Below are 17,589 nucleotides of genomic sequence, written 5' to 3'. Positions count from 1 at the left end.
CGCTTATAATAATATTTATTACTTGTGATGATGTTAAAATTTTGTAAAGCCTAGTTTATTTGGTTTTCATCAAAGAGAATCCCCAATTAACATTTTTTATTCTTACTGATATGGTCATTACATTCATAGTGATTTTTCTGAGGGTTTACAGTGTCCTTAATTGGTTTTTGAATTTCAAAGAATGATTACAGTGGTCAGTATAATTACGCCTAACTTAATCACTCTCACCCGAGTTTGGCATGGATGATAACTCTATTAACTAGAATATTAGGTAATCTGAAATTCACCAATTGTGTGGACAAAAGAAAATCTGCCTTGTTTGTTTCCTTTTGTAAAAAGATTTCTGTTAGTTTGACTTAGGTTCATTTTTCTGTCCAGAGTAATTTTGTTTTTATTTTCAGATGAGTTATATGAAACATTTTTATTATGATCTGATATTAATGAATAATTTGAAATCTTGAATTTTTTTTATCTTTTTTCATAAAGGAGTAATTTAGAAATATAAAGCTGGAAGCATCGTAATCTCTCCCTCCTGCCTAATATGTACAGGGCAATATTAATTTATATTTACCAGTAAGAATGTTTACTTGACTTATTGCATACTCCGTGGGTACATTCGAAGAAAGAAGGCTAATGCTAAATTGTGGGCCAATTAAAAAATATTAGTTTAATGGCGATATGTGAGTGTAACATAGCTTTTGGAATTCAGGGGACTTCTTGTAGCACCCTTCAGTGTTAGCGGGGGTCCCATTGGCCCATTGGTAGGACAACACTGTTTTCCTGAACTGTCCTGGGCGTTGCTGGCTGTTTTCCATACCTGACTGCTACCCACTAAATGCTGGTAGCACGCCCTACCTACCCTTCGTGACAACCCAGATTGTCCTTACAGATTTCTAAACAGGAGAACCATTGACTTAACTATACTTTCAGAAGGATATAAAGAACGTAGTCCTTCATGTAAGCCTCTCTAGATTTTTTGATACGTAGAAAACCCATGCTTCCAGATAAAGACTAATTGATGTGGGCCAATTCTGTTTCTTGGAATTACCTAACAGAGCTCTGAGTGACAGACCTATGAAACACTGAGAGTTGCTTCAGGCAGCTGGTGTTTACTGGCCCTCTTTTGAGGAATATGAAACAAAGGATTCATTGTATTTTCCAAATGTGCGGGTACCTTTTAAATAAGTATCTGTGAATTGAGTCATGCCCTTTTATGACAAATGATAAAACTAAGAATTTTTATTTCTGTCAAAAGAACTGTATTAGACATATAATAAACATTTATTGACTTGTAACATTTCCCCTAAAATAAGTTGGGACAGAATTATGCATACAAATCTCAGAAGATAGCTTGGCTATCTTACGAATGGATTTGTTTTAGGTGACCCTTCTAACTGAAGAGATAAATCCACTGTAAATGTAAGGTTAAACATAAAAACTAGTGGCTTTAGTGTTGGTATTTTAAACCCAGAAACCAATAAATTGCCACTAAACTTCATACTGTGTATAAAGCTCAAGTATTTTATAGGTTGAAGCAACTTGCTTTTTGTTTTGTTCCTTGGGACACTTTGCAGCAAATTCCATTTAGTTCAAATCTCAATTTATTTAAACAAAGTAGTCATCATTACAAAGCAAAACAAGACTGAAAAATGAGATGTTGGCAATCATTTTATTCTGTATTAATTGCCTTAGGAAATCACTTCTTCACTGGGCATGTATTTTTATTTTTTAAAGGGATTTAACATAGTAAGGCTGATGGGGTAGGAGTTGTGTAGTTGACTTATATAGTGATGCTGAAAAATTAAGGCAGAAGCTTTAATGTTATATTATTTGTCAGCTTTTATAATGTTTTTGTAAAAGCACCAGCGATGTCAGTGCTTATTTTTTTCCTAATATGTAAGTTCATATAATTTGGTGCTTCGAGATGAAGTTTACATGTGTTATTCCCATAGAAACCAAAGTAGAGCTCTATTGCATTCTTAATTGAGGCTGTAGCTTTTAATGAATTTATTTAAGGATTATAATGAGGAATGCCATTTCCTCAGCAGGGAGGAACAATTAACTAGTTTATTAATTAGACCCTTATTTACACTTACTTTTAATTTTGAAATTTGTTTGAAATAAAGTCTTTTGCTGTGAAATGAGTATTACTTTTTTTTTTTATCAGCAAGGGATACTATTTCTGTGTTTAAGAACTGAGGTGCTATAAATATTTTTATGCTGGCAAAGAGTATGGCCTTGCATAAACTAACAAATATTCTTAACATAATCTAATGCATAAATCATTCTATGAAATGAATTTTGAATGTTCTTTTATTTTGGACATTTTTGTACTTTTATAAAATTTTATAGTTTTATATTTATACATTTATAATTTATAATTTTAAATATTTTAGCCCTTAAAGTAAAGTCACATTTTATAAAGCTTTAGTGCTTATTAATTAAACTTATAGCCCTCATTTGATGACTTCATTTTATTGTTTCAAAATAATTTTACAAGTTATATAAGAATTACCAGAGACTTTGTTTAGGGTAGAACTTGGAATCCTTAAGTCCAAATTTAAGAAGTTAATTCAGTTTTATTTTTTGCACAGCAATATATATCCCTCAGACCTGGGATTTCAAGACTTGGAATCGAGACCAGTAATTTTTCATGGAGACTTTGTGCTTTAATTGTAGAAATAAACACCAGATTTAAAATATTTAGGTTAATTAAGAGGATGCTTAGATGGTTATATTTAAAACTTAGAGCCCTGGCTAGACTATAGCAGGTTTCTTCTACTTAACGTGTAATTATTTCTTGCTTTTAAATATTTTAGGTTGTTGCTCAAATGATGTGGTTGATGGATCATATTTTTAAGTACACAAACTTTGGAATTGTTTCTCTAATTCACGGAGACTTCTTTATAAGACAGGTGAGTAATGAGCATTCCTTTTTCACAGTGAAAGCCTGATCAAAGTGATCCTTTATTATATATATATATATTTTTAAAGATTTTATTTATTTATTTGAGAGAGAGAGAATGAGAGCCAGAGAGCACAAGAGCGAAGAGGGTCAGAGGGAGAAGCAGACTCCCCGCTGAGCAGGGAGCCCGATGCGGGACTCGATCCTGGGACTCCAGGATCATGACCTGAGCCGAAGGCAGTCGCTTAACCAACTGAGCCACCCAGGCGCCCTGTGATCCTTTATTATAAACATAGGCATATTGGTATGCCTATGTTTATATATATATATATCATATATATATATATATTATATAATAGAGAGAGCTCTAGTATCTCAGGGAGCTCTTCCTCTGAATCTTTGTTCTCTGAAACATTTATTTCAATCTGAATTTCAACATTTATATGCTCAAGCAGTAAAATGGTGACATTGCATATATTCTAATCTCCACCCTCCTCATCCCATCTAAACAGTACAATGTTTAGTAAAGGTTTATCAAGCACCTGCCACATTCTCAGCTCTTCTGCTTCTTAGCTATGTGAATCAGGCAAGTTATTTAAGCTTTCCAAGTTTTCTGATTTTTCAGATGAGAATAAGAGGTACTGCCCTCATAGGGTAGGAGTTAAATGAAATAATACACTCAGAACAGTGCCTGCCTGCTTCCTTCGTCATCATTTTTATCATGATTACCACTATCATCATCATCTGTATTTTCACTATTATTTTTATTGACAAGTCACTGTTACATGATAGAGAAGGTATCTAAATTGCCAGTAGGTGGGTAGATAGGTAGGTAGATAGAAAGGTAGATAGAAAAGGAAAGGAAGAAAGAAAGAGGAAGGAAGGAAGGAAAGAAAAAAAAAAAGGAAGGAAGGAAGGCAGAAGAATGTATTTTGGGAATTCATAGTAGGAAAAGTGACTCCATCAGATTTTTATGAACTCAGAAAAACTTTAGAGAAGAATAAGTATGAGTTTGATAAGAGAAAAGTAGATTGAGAATGGTTCCCAAGCATTAGGGATAAGTTTAGTTAGTGTAGGAGGAAGAATCATACCCTCTTATCAAGTCAGCACTACATTATGGTATTTCCCTGGTATGCTACTAGTATCACATGCTTGATTTTCTCAAAAACTGAAATATGATACACAAGAGTTTTTACATATGGTAATGCCACACTTATCTGATATTTATATATTTAGCAGCTTCAGCCTTGCACATACAAGTACTTAATAAATAACTGATGAATCTGATTAGTCCTCATCTGAGAACCACAAATTCAGAAATAAGCTGGGTGTATAGAGAAACCTCTAAGGTGTCTGTAGGTGTCACAAAACACATATACTTTACTCCAGACACTTTTATGTACAGAACATTGTTTTTCACATGCTGTGCAATGATCTAGTTTCTTCTGGAAACACTCTTAGTTCTTCTGAGCAGAAAGATGAATGAAAGCATTGCACTGGAACCTCAGGAGAAAGTGGCAATGGGGATTGGCCACAAGCTTGAGACAAAATAAACAGTGATCAGAATAACTTAACAAGGAAATTAGCATAATACTTTGAGTACCACTGGAGGGGAAGAAGCAGAAGCAACCATTGCACCTTAGCAGTCTAGGGGAATGCAGAGCCCTCTCCAACATGAGAGTCTGAGGAAATTATCACAGTTATAACAATTGACCCTGTTGATGATCCTCAGGCATCACTAAATTATACTAAATGATCAGTGTACTTTGAGGAGATAAGTGTAGAAAATAATACAATCCGAAACATTTTCCTTTTTATTGCAATGTAAAGTTTTACATACTTAAAGATTGTATTTCAAAATTATCAGAAATATTGCAAGTTCATTTCTAAAGAGCAACCTCTTTTCCCCCTGATAGATAGTAATAAAAGTCTGTAACATGGGGGGAGGGGAGAAAGTATGAGGGAAAAAGTATTATTTTTATTTTTTTTAAGATTTTATTTATTTATTTGAGAGAGAGAGAGAGAGAGAGCACATGATGGGGGGAGGGTCAGAGGGAGAAGCAGACTCCCTGCTGAGCAGGGATCCCGATGTGGGACTCGATCCCAGGACTCCAGGATCATGACCTGAGCTGAAGGCAGTCGCTTAACCAACTGAGCCACCCAGGCGCCTGAAAAAGTATTATTTTTAAAGAAAGTCTCTTGGACTTCACTACTAGATATTTCCAAGAATATAAAAATATTTTACATGCAGTCTTGGGAACTTAATAAATAAAGCTTAATCATGATCAATTCAATTCAGTAAAATAAGAAAATGTCTTACTTGTTTTGCATTGGAATAATTTAAAGACTGAATGCATACAAATTATTTTGGGGCCTTCTATAATTGTGTTGGCTGGAAAATTATTAGTGAATCGACTATACTGAAAGGAAGAACCTTTGTAATATTTGTGGGTTTTGGGCTTTCCTACAAATTTTTCTGGATTCCTCTTTCAGTCTCCAAGTCATCCCCTTTCTTCTCTTTCCCTCACACTAAGGTCCAGTCCATTAGAATGGCCTGTTTGCTCTCCTTTCAGACTCTCCTGAACGTATCCACTTCTCATCAGTACACCATAGTCAGATCTCATCACATCCCCTTGCCTGGAATTAAAATAGTCTCCTGACTTACCTGCTGGAATCTGTCACTGGAGCCAGCAGATTTTTTTTTTTTTTAATGTAAATAAGAGCATGACCGTCCCTTGTTCAGAACCACCCATTGACTTCTCATCCCAAACTACTTACCAAGTTCAAGGCCTTTCCTCTCTGTCCCCCACCTCTCTCTGCAATTTCCTCTCCTACCACTGTCTTCCTCACTCCTTACACATCAGCCACACTAGCCTTGGTACTGCTCTTGGAACATCCATCTCAGGGCCTTTGTCCTTTCTGTTCTTGTCACCTGGAGAGCTCTGCCTCTCCTTTCCACTTGACTGGTTCCCTCCCATTACCAGCTCACTGGGGCTGTTCTCCCTGACCTCGTTGACCTCCTCTATCCTCCTACTCTTTTTCTTCCTAACACATCACTCTCTGAATTTACACTTCTTAGTTTTCTATCTTTTCCACTCAGGTAAGCTCCATGAGGATCTCTTACCTACTTTTCTATCTCCAGCGTGTAGGACAGTGCCTGCCAAGTAGTATGCACTCAGTACTCAACTTTCTTCTGAGGTTCCAGTGCAAGGCTTCAATAGTCACTGAACTGATGAACGAGTAAACTCTCAGGGGCAATTAGAGCAATTTTTTTTTTTTTTTTTTTTTGCTTCTGGAGTGCTAATGTCATGTAAATGCTAATCACTTCTTTTCACCACTGTGGTCAAAGGGGGAAGTACATGGGGGGAAATTGCTCTTCTAGTCTCTGAGTGGGATTTACTTTAGAAGCTGTTATTTCTATTTAATTTTATGGCATTTTAATTTAAAATGTGCCTATTCTTATTATATGTGTGTCTGCCTTCTCAGGGAAAATCTCATCGTGACCAGCAGCTTCTTCTTCTCAAAAAGCACCTAGAAGAGAATTATAGGAACAGAGATCGAAAATGGATTGTTTTGTTTCCAGAAGGGGGCTTCCTCAGGAAGAGGCGAGAAACAAGTCAAGCATTTGCCAAAAAAAATAACTTGCCATTTCTTACACATGTCACTCTGCCAAGGATTGGAGCAACAAACATTATCTTGAGCGCACTTGTCGCACGACAGGAAAATGGAAGTCCCGCAGGAGGAGATGCTAAAGAATTAAGTATGATGGCTTTTAGCACTTTTTCTTTTGTCGGAACTCCGGATTATCTGGAGTTCCAAAAGATAACATCATTGTTCTTTTTTATATTTATAATTTTTGTCAAACAGAAATAATAGGGAGAAGATGCAAATTTAATTTTTAATGTTTCTATTTTACAGAAGTTAGTTCATGCTTAACAATAGTATAGTCTGTAGTATAGATTCCTAGCAGTGGAATTGCTAGCTTAGAGGTACAGGAATAGAAATCGCTAATTTGAAAAACTAATCATAGGTATGCAAATGCAAATTGTAATAATGTATATTTTTTTCATTTATCAAATTTAGAAAGATTTTTGGTTTGCTTTTAATACAGAGTATGAACTTAGTGCAGTTTGACAGTGTTTATTAAGAGCCTTCAGGTGTTGATAAATGACTCCATTATTCCACTACAAATAATACTTACCAAAAGGAAATAATAAGACATACATGGTAAAGAGGTTTATCACAGCATTATTTTTATTTATTTATCTATTTATTTATTCATCATTATTTTCACAATTATTTTTAATAGCAAAAAATTGGAAATAGCCAGAAGGGAGAACAGACAAGTAATTATCAAATATCCATCCAACACAGTACAACACAGTCATTACAAATGATGTTCATAGAGAGTTTTTATGGCCTGGAAAGTGCTTATGCTCTATCATTTTCATGGAGGGGGAGAACATACAACTCTTGTGAAACCATTGTGAGCTCAAATATGTCAACAATAAGCAGTGGAAAATGAGTGAAAGGAAAGATCCCAAATGTCAGCAGCGATTGCCTCTCTGAGTGGTAACATTATGGATGATCTATCTCCCCCCATTTCTGAATACTTCTGATTTTTTTTTTTTAAATAATGAGTATGTATTACTTTTACAGCCAGGAAAAAGCAAACCATACTCAAAGATGCAACTGTTTTGGAGATAGCCTGGTGAACTGTGAAGGTTTGCAGAATTGTGCCAATAGCATGAAGACTCTTTTGAAGTTTATCTGAGACACTGTGAAATTGGGTGATAAATGATAAATTAAAAGACTGAAAGAAACTCACTAGGCCTGTTTCCTTAGTAGTATTTTGCTATTTAAAAAAATATATTCTTTAGATAAAATAAAAATGGAAATGATCGGCCCTCAGAAATATGTGTTTTTAATGATGGTTAGGACCAGACATAGAGATAATGCCTGTAGGACTGCACTGAGTTTTCCTTTCTTTCTTTTTTTTTTTTTTAAGCAGCCACTTGGCAGTCAGCTCTCTTAATCTTTCATCATCTATTAAAAAGACAAATTGAAAGAGTCTTTTAATAGAAAAGGAAAATTCAGAATAGCTTCAGACAGACACCGTGGCAATGTCAGCCAAGCCAAAGCTTGAAGGCAAAGATCTTCCAAATAGGATTAGTTGCACTAATAAAGACTGCTGTTTTTTTAAACAGTTTTGCCCAGTCAATAATACCCTGTGGTGTTCTAGATCGCAAGGGTAGGGGCTGTTGTGATATTGATCACACAATCATGAAGAAAATGTTTTTTCTCTCAGAGAAAAACAATTTCTTTTTATAATAAAAGCAAAGTAACTTATTATTTATCTTACCTTGGTTAAGAGTTTTTATTCTAGGGGCTTAGGAATAGTTATAAGAAATTCTAGAAAGTTACATACCCTAAAACTAGTTTCACTTGTATTTTACCATTTTCTTCTCTGTTTTGGTATTTTGTATTTTATTTTCTCTAGCGTTCATATTTACTATTTAGTGTTCTGTTCCATACAAATATGCCTTCATCTCTGTTTTAATATATGATCCATATACTGGGGCACCCAGGTGGCTCAGTTGGTTGAGCATCTGACTTGATCTTGGCTCAGGTCTTGATCTCAGGGTCGTGAGTTTGGGCCCCACATTGGGCTCCACGCTGAGTGTGGAACCTACTTAAAAAAATATATATATATATATACACATATATATATAATCCATATATATATCAAAATTGTGTCTGATTAACTTTAAAAGGGTTTAAAAGGGTTAGTATTTTTTGTTTATTGTGTGATTTAATAGATATTAAACTGAACTCTGGTGATTTTTCCCAATAATTTTTATTATAAAAATTTTCAAGCATACATAAAAAGTTGAAAGAATTTTACAGTTAATATCCATTAGCTGACCAACTAGATTCTATAATTAACATTTTACTGTATTTGCTTTATTGTATCTTTTTCCATCCTTCTATCAATCCATTAGTCCATCTTGTTTGTTTTTTTAATGCAATCAAAGTAAGTTGCAGACATCAGTATACTTTACTCCTAAACATTTCAGCATGTACATCACTGATAGCTTGTTAAAATGTTTCTTTACATAAACTCTGTTCCTTTAGCAATAAGTTATTTAAATTTTTTTTTACTTATTTCTATGAGTATTTTTCCCCTTCAGAATATTTCTAAAATTTTTTAAAGCTTAAGGTCACTTTTTAGTTACTTGATGTACAAAAGTAAAGTATCATTGTTTGTTAGTGCACATTTAGACTTATGTTTGAGAATAAGTTTTATTTTTTTAGAGCTCTCTTAAATACTTCAAACAAAGGGCAGACTGTCACCCAAGACTGGCTATGAGCATTCTCTCTGTGGATTCCCCTCTCAATTCTTGTTCAACTTTGTACTCCATGCTGGGAATAAAAGCAGCGTGCCAACAACCGAAGTAAACAGAGCTTTCCCACAGCCTCTTATAATAGTAATTACCTGTCGTACCTACCAAAGAGTGGACAGTTTTACTGTTTTATTTGTATAGAGCTAAAATGGGAGGAGCTTTTTCTTTGTGTTAAATAAGAACAGCAACTGATAATCCTGTGTCAATAAAATGCTTAATTTGGGGCCTTATTCCAGTATTTATTAATGTCTTCCAAGTATCACAAATCTTGGTGTTTGCATTGTATTGTATTGTATTTGGTGAATGGATTTGTTTTATTTTGAGGTCTGTTTTTTTACTTTTGTGATGTGATACTTTAGCTTCTGACTTTTGAGTGATAAAATATAAATTAGACCTTGACAGTGCACTGTTGTATTGAATGCTTGAATGGTGCACATCCAATAAATAATAGTGCTCTGTTAGTTGTTCATTTGTTTGAGATTCAGCAATTTCATATTAGGAAATGCTTGATATCATATAAAACAGTGACACCAAAGTTCATCCTGTTTTCATAAAGCGGAAGATACAGCAATATGCTTTACTTATACTATATTATTTGTTGTATATAATATAAAAATTGATCCAATTTTAAGTTGTTTTTTGCTTTGTCCTCAGAGAGCAAATCAAAAGGCCTCCAGTGGATGATAGATACAACTATAGCTTATCCCAAAGCTGAACCCATAGATATTCAAACCTGGATCCTTGGGTATAGGAAACCAACAGTCACACATGTACATTACAGGTAAGAATTTTGGGTTAGTAATCCAGCACATACCCAACATAAAGTACTATCTCAGGACAGTGTATTAATATTCACGTTTTAGTCAATAGTGAAAATAGTTGGCTCAAAATCATTCTTATGCTGACTTTTTAATATGAAAATATCATTTGAAGTAGTTATTTTCACTGAGTGATAAAAGTCTCTAAAAATGGCATTCTGGAGGCACTGTGATTACTTGATTGCCTGACACTCAGAGCAAAAGTAATTAGAGGCAAACATCAAGCATAAATATATACTCATTTGGGCTAAGCAGATTTGTATTAATAGAAATGGAATTTGTTTTTAAATCATTAAGTCACATAAGATATTCTAAATGATTAAATTGAGAATTTAGCTAAAACTTAACACTTTAAAATTTTTAATGTTTTAATATTTAACATTTTAATATATCATTTGCATGAAACAGCAAAAACATTTATTGAATATTCTGTACCAGCTTCTTGAGACTTTTTAATGTAGATTGCTTTTTTAATTAATTAATTATTTATTTTTAAAGATTTTATTTATTTATTTGACAGAGAGAGACACAGCGAGAGAGGGAACACAAGCAGGGGGAGTGGGAGAGGAAGAAGCAGGCTCCCCGCTGAGCAGGGAGCCCGATGCGGGGCTCGATCCCAGGATCCTGGGATCGTGACCTGGGCCGAAGGCAAATGCTTAATGACTGAGCCACCCAGGCACCCCTAGATGTGCTTTTTTAAAAGGTTTTTATATTAAAGCACGATGCTGATGAAGCCTGGATAGATTTGACCACTTTATAAGCCATTTATCTTTTACTCTGTTTCCTGGTCAAAGAGCTCAGCTCCTGGCAACTCAGTTACAAAGTGAGTGTTGTGTAAGACTGATGAATCACAGACCTGTACCCCTGAAACAACTAATACATTATATGTTAATTTAAAAAAACAAGCAACAAAGTGAGCAGTTGGTCCCCCAGAAGTTCACAATTGCCACAAAAGCCCTCAATTCAAGAGGAAAACTACTCAAATTACATACTCATTGAGAGTAAATAGGTACATGTTTTCATATGTATAAACCATCATAGTTTTACAAATAAAAGTACAACATTGGAATAATTTGAAACTGAAGTTTTAAAACTTAAATATTACAATTTAGGTTTTTGGTATGGAAGTGATGACTATAAAATTACAGTTGATTCCACTATGTGACTTATATTGCTAAATGGTGAAGTTCATGTGTGACCGCACTGACTCCATTCCACGTATGTTGTCCATTTTACTTACTAAGCACTTACTGCATATAAGGCAGTATGCTAGGCCCTGACAGAATTTCTCCAGGAACAGTTTTATTTTCATATATATGAAGCTTATCTAGCCTTCAGTAAATTTTTAAATTGTAATCTATAAATGAAACTCAATTCTGGTGCCCGAACCCAAAATAACTGACTCTTGGTTATAAGTTTTAGATACATGTAGATTGTATTTGCATTGGATATATGTAGATCTTCCTAGCACATCATACCCAAAAGGAACTGAGATAAGGAAGAAAACATTAATTATATAGGCATTCTATTGTAGTTGACCCTTTCTTTTTTAACCAACAAAAAGAAAACAGTTTTAGTTTATAGATAAAAAAATGAATCATAAGGGATCTAAGATAACAATAAAAAATTTAAAAAAAGGGATCTAAGAAATTGAAGCAGTGTCCATTTTTCGCAAAATTATTTTAACAGGAGTAAGTTCAAGGTCTTTAAATTCACTTGAAGCAGGGGTTCTTAACCTGGATAAACCTGAGAATTTTTTTTTTTTTTTGCCCTCAAAATCAGATGTTACTTTAATTTAAAACATTTTTTTATTTGAGTGTGGTGGACACACAGTGCCCGGTTGGCCTCAGGGTCCAAACAGTGATTCAGCTTCTCTGTGCATTATGCTCAGCACAAGTGCAGCTGCCGTCTGACCTCAGAGAATTTTTAACCCAATCTCTGTGCAAAATATTGTGTACGTCTGCAGTTCTCTGCAGAGAAGTTTCACAGCTTTCGATCTAGTCTCAAAACAGATTAAGGATTTATAAAAAGATTAAAGATTCCTGATTTAGAGATCCAAACCAAATAGTAGATAAAAGATGTGGAATGGTTAGCTTGATACAGAAAAATACTTCTACTGATAAAATTGAAACTTCTGAGAAATTGGTTTTTTTTTTTTGTTTTTCTTTTAAGAATATATTCATTTGAGAGAAAGAGAGATAGTGAGAAAGAGTCTGAGGGGTGGGGAGAGGGAGAAGCAGGCTCCCCGCGGAGCAGGGAGCCCGATGCAGGGCTCAATCCCAGAGCCCCAGGATCATGACCCAACCGACTGAGCCACCCAGGTGCCCCAAAAAATATGTTTGATTATGGAAACTTTATTATCATACATAGAAATAGTAAAGAGAATTCTAAAATATTAGATTAGCAGAGATTAAATCATGATGTAGAATCATATCCTAAAATATTAACTATAGTACACATTATGCCCAGTTATTTATTTATACATACATACTCACATACACACATCCTAGGAGTCTCGAGACAGGTAAAGAGATAAGCTGTTCTTTAAAGATACTTAATAAAAAGAGTTTATTGTCTAACCAGTGTTAAGAAAAGGGAAGGACTTGTGTTCAGATGGGAAAGGGAGGGGAAATGAAAGGGGCCAGAGAGAAAGAGGTGTCTTGTTAACAGTATCGTTTTGAGGGTTTGCAAGAAGCTCGTGAGAAGCGATATGGGCCATGACCGTGGCAGCAACCAGGGATAAATCTCTATCACCCTCATGTTGAGTAGGTCTCCTCCTGTATTGTTCTAGGCCATCTGTACACCCTGGGAGATAGGAAAAAAAGGATTGTTTTGTGGTTTGGTTGGGGTTTGGGGGAGCTTCCTCCTACCTCCAGTTTTCTCAATTCCAGAATAAACCTTGGATTTTTCCTGGTAGGAATAACACCATTGAAATTAAAATAAATTTAAACAAACGTGGTACTCCTTACCCATTTTTTTTTTCCTGTTCTCAGAGAGATTGGTTTTTGTTCAAACTCTCCAGTTGTTTGGTTGTATTTTTAAAGCTTTAAACAAGGATGAGATGTTTCCAATTAGAATAAGAGATTTTAAATGCAACATTGGAAATCATATATACACAAATGTGAAAAATATAAATAACTGAGGTCAAGTCTCTTTCTCTTTTAATGTGGGAGGCTGGCAAGAAAAACTAAGCAGCATTGACTGGTTAAAGTGGGGAGTGGGTGCCCAGAGAGAAAGGAAAAAGTGTTCAGGAAACTGTCAAGTTCACTGAAAAATAGTAGTTTGGCTTAATGTTGCCTTATCTTCATCCATAGGCAGATTTTAATAATTATTATTATTTTTAAAGATTTTATTTATTCCTTTGTGAGAGAGACAGAGAGAGAACAAGCAGGGGGAGTGGCAGGCAGAGGGAGAGAGAGAAGCAGACTCCCTGCTGAGCAAGGAGCCTGATGCGGGACTCGATCCCAGGACGCTGGGATCATGACCTGAGCCGAAGGCAGACGCTTAACCATCTGAGCCACCCAGGCGCCCAGATTTTAATAATTATTAATGAATGTATTTTTTTCCTGCAATTAAGCATAATTTATCCAGAACCTTTCTATTAAGCCACATGGTACAATTTTGTTTCATATTATTTAGAAAGTATTTGTTTTCTTCTTAGCCCAAGCTGACTTTTTTTTTTTTTTCAATAAAGCACCCCCTCATTCTTGGAGAATTTAATTGAAATGATTACCTGGTGATTATGGTGTAGCTGGGCAAGTTGGTACTGTTGCTAGTTTTTTTCAGTATAAGCTAGAGTATACATGTCAGAGTCAAAAATTAATTATTCCATTCTGCTTAGCATTTATCAGATCCCACTTAGAATACTGCATGTTTTTTAATTTCTCTATTTTAAAAGAAATAATACAGCTAGTAGAAGCTTATGAAAATACCTAATATATATAAATTCTAGAACACTAGTACCACTTGAATGACCATTTTAGGTCAAACCAAAGCAAATTTGGAGGTGGTAGTAATGAAATGAAACATAATTCTAAGGGAAACCCCAAGTTGAAAATATAAACAGTTTAAGGAAAAATTTAACAGTTCAAAAGTACTAAATCTGTGCTAAGTTTCTGTATATATGAAGTACTTTAACCATATTTTAGGTAAATTTCATGGAGGGCAGTAACTGGCCTTTCCCGTGTGACACCTCTGAGCCTCTGGGGTACTCTTAGAACACCGTAACATTCTTGAACATCAGAGTGTACTTGGGGAACAATATAATTGTCATCCTTCAACATTATTTAACAATCTGTAGTTGGGCCATTTTTTATTTTTTTAATACGTTTCTCTTCTTGGAAATTATTGTCAAGGCTGCCAGGTAAATTCCACTCCCTGTTCTGTATACCTCATTGGAACATACTGTGACAGGTGTATGGAGATTTCTGAGCAAAAAAGACATTTTGGGGGGCACCTGGCTGGCTCAGTCATAGGGGCATGTGACTCTTGATCTCGGGTCATGACTTCAAGCCCCACATTGGGTGTAGAGATTACTTAAATAAATAAAACTTTTTTTTTAAGGCATTTTTCCCTATAGAGTGACTCCAGGTATAATGTGTCAGTAAAACTAAATGCTTAGAAAACATTTGGTCTTTATTTAAATAAGAAAAGACTATCTAGATTACCAGAATGTGCAGCAGAATATTCTTCTAGATTTTAAGTTTCTGTACTGATGCTTAGGAAAAAAGCATAAGAATGCAATAGCTTATTTTAAATGTTCTGAGAGAAACTTTTTTTATTTTCCAATAGCAGTTTTCAGCATTGTCCGTTCACTTCTTACTTCTTGGGTTAATATGTTGATTTTTAGGATTTCTGGAAGAGAAAACCCTAAAACCCTTAATATATATGTTACTATATGCTGTAAAATACTTTTCTAAAATACCACATAAATGAGAAAGTAAACATTTGTGACATGGTTATATACTAGATTGTACCTTACAAATAGATAGTGTTGTTACCTGTCAAAAGTCAAACTTTTAAGGCAAATGTTTGGAGCTTATTCCTTAGGAAACTTGCAGTAAGTGGTAGTTCAGTACCCAGACCATTTTGCTAAGTAAACCCAATGCATAGCTCTTCAGGCAGCCCATCTGAGGACCTTTCTGGCTAGAGGTTGCAGCTTCAATGAATGCATTGTTTGAGCACCAAATGATATACTGATAAAAAAAATGTTTTAAAAACCACAAAGCACCTTATAAATACAAAGTACTATTAGTAAGATACATAAAGTATGTATGGATTATTGATAAATCCAATGTTAGTAAATTAGCATTCCCCACAGATTAATCTTAGACCACTTATTATTTTAAGAGAAAAGATGTCCTTTTGGGGTGCCTGGGTGGATCCGATGGATAAGGGTCTGTCTTCGGCTCAGGTCATGATCTCCAGGTCCTGGGATGGAGCCCCGTGTCTGGCTCCTAGCTCAGCGGGGAGTCTGCTTCTCCCTCTCCCTCTGCCCCTACCCCCCACTTGTGCGCATGTGCGCTCTCTCTCTTGAATAAATAAAATCTTTAAAAAAAAAAGAAAGGAAAGATGTCCTTTCTTATTCCTTACTTCCCAATATTATGTATTGTATGTAACTAGTTATGTATGTAACTAGGGGGATATTTTTTATTAGTATGCATACAACCACATTATTGATCTTTTTCAAAAGTAATGCTTGTTTTAAAAAAGGAACTAAGCCTTAATTATAAGAAACAAATACTTGAGCGAACAACTCTTTCCTCCCACTTTCCCTTTTATGTTATTACTGTCACACTGGAAGACAGCTTCTTCCTATTAAAGGAGTAATGGGCACGGCATGCTGCTGTTAAGGACTTAATAGGAAAATTAAACGTGATTAGATTTTAACTACAGGGATAGAATGTTTATAAGGATAAAAGCAAAAGTAATCAGTGTCCTTAATCTAAATGTCTGCTTCACTCCAAATTAGGACAGTGAGTTGGAGAAAATGCCCTCTTGGGCAGAAGTAGCTTATATTTTTCTTTTTAAAAATCTTTAAAAAAGATATAACCTTGAGTGTAGGTAGTAGCATAAATAGATTATGAAAGGTAGAGGTGCTGCTTTCATGTCTTATTTGATTGGAATTTTGGTGACTTTGGAGAAGGCATTTAACTAGGGACTTTGAGCAAGAACTTACTTTCAATTTCGGAGGGAGGGATTTATCAGAAAAGGATTTTTTAACTAATATTTTTTAAGAAAATATGCTCACCACTGGTGCCTGGCTGGCTCATTAGGTAGAGCATGTTGAGCCCCACACTGGGTGTAGAGATGACTTAAAAATAAAATCTTAAAAAAAAAGAAAATATGCTCACTAGCAAGAATGGACAGATGTTGACATTTTAACATATTTGCTTTAGGATTTTTTATTAATAAAAGAAAGAAGACATTTCTTATGAAGTTAAGTTGCCATTATTTGCCCTCCCAGTTCCATCCCCTTCTTTCCCACCATCAAAGCCACTAGGGTCATAATTTGGTGTGTGGCCTTCCTGTCCTAATATTTTTATTGTACAGATACATTTATAATATATAATGTTGGTCTGTATGTTTTTTAAAATGTATGTAATCATAGGTGATTTATCATTTTACAACATGTATTTTTCCACTCTGCATTATTTTCTAGATCTTTTTATTTTTACATTATGGTTCCCTTTCATTCATTTGAACTATTAACACTATTTAACTGTTCTGTTCCCATGATATGATTCACACATTATCAGTTCATTCTATTGTTGGATACCCGTTTTCTCAGTATTTTTGCTCTTATAATAAACAATGTCACAATGAATATTTTTATACCTGTTTCACTAAGCATATGCTAGTAAGTGAGAGGTAAAGTAGGGTACGTGTGTGCCCAGCGTGGAAGTGCTAGATCATAGGGTGTATGTATTTTCACCTTTACTGGACAGAGTCAAATAGTCCTAGAAATGGTGACATCAGATTACAATCTCATTAGCAGTAATTAAGAGATCACCTCTTCCAATATGTCAAAGTCATCACCTTTAACTGTTGCAAATGTGATAGGTTTGAAATGTTACATCATTATTTAGGCCTCGGGTTTCATATTTATGAGATGAGTGTGATAATCCTGTAACTTGATAGTGAGATACATTGCCGTGAAACTTATTAGGGTGAAGCTAGCGTCTTTATCTAGGTATTCAGTCACGGTTAGAAATCTTACTGGTTTGCTCATTGCTGTCTATCTTCCCCATCTAGAACGTGACCTCCTTGAGCAGATACTCTGTCTTGTTGACAGTTCCCAGAGCAATGCTGGCATATAGTAGAAATGCAGTACTTAAGAACGTATGAAGGCTACAGTGTACGCTCTGTGCACATGCCCTGTCCAGGTATAGCTGCCGCTCGCCACAGGTGGGTGTTGAGCACCTGGAATGCGGCGAGTCTGCTGTGAGATGTTTTGCAAAGG

The 17,589-nt window shown here is 35.0% G+C and overlaps 1 protein-coding gene across 2 annotated transcripts in view; it reads left to right on the top strand.

The window, feature by feature from the left end:
- Positions 1 to 17,589, top strand: part of LPGAT1 (lysophosphatidylglycerol acyltransferase 1) — an 82,253-nt gene that overhangs the window by 39,880 nt on the left and 24,784 nt on the right. For both annotated transcript variants that reach the window (XM_028125743.2, XM_088017204.1), the window contains exons 4-6: positions 2,820 to 2,915; positions 6,392 to 6,665; positions 9,964 to 10,090. In XM_028125743.2, the coding sequence (XP_027981544.2) occupies positions 2,820 to 2,915; positions 6,392 to 6,665; positions 9,964 to 10,090 (497 nt within the window). The remainder of the gene's footprint in view (positions 1 to 2,819; positions 2,916 to 6,391; positions 6,666 to 9,963; positions 10,091 to 17,589) is intronic.

The sequence above is a fragment of the Eumetopias jubatus genome, unplaced genomic scaffold (assembly GCF_037043125.1).
Source record: "Eumetopias jubatus isolate StellerSeaLion01/CBP00866 unplaced genomic scaffold, mEumJub1_p1.0 scaffold_12, whole genome shotgun sequence".
Lineage (NCBI taxonomy): Eukaryota > Metazoa > Chordata > Mammalia > Carnivora > Otariidae > Eumetopias > Eumetopias jubatus.
The sequence above is the reverse complement of the archived record's forward strand: the minus strand, read 5'-3'. Positions and strand labels throughout refer to the sequence as shown.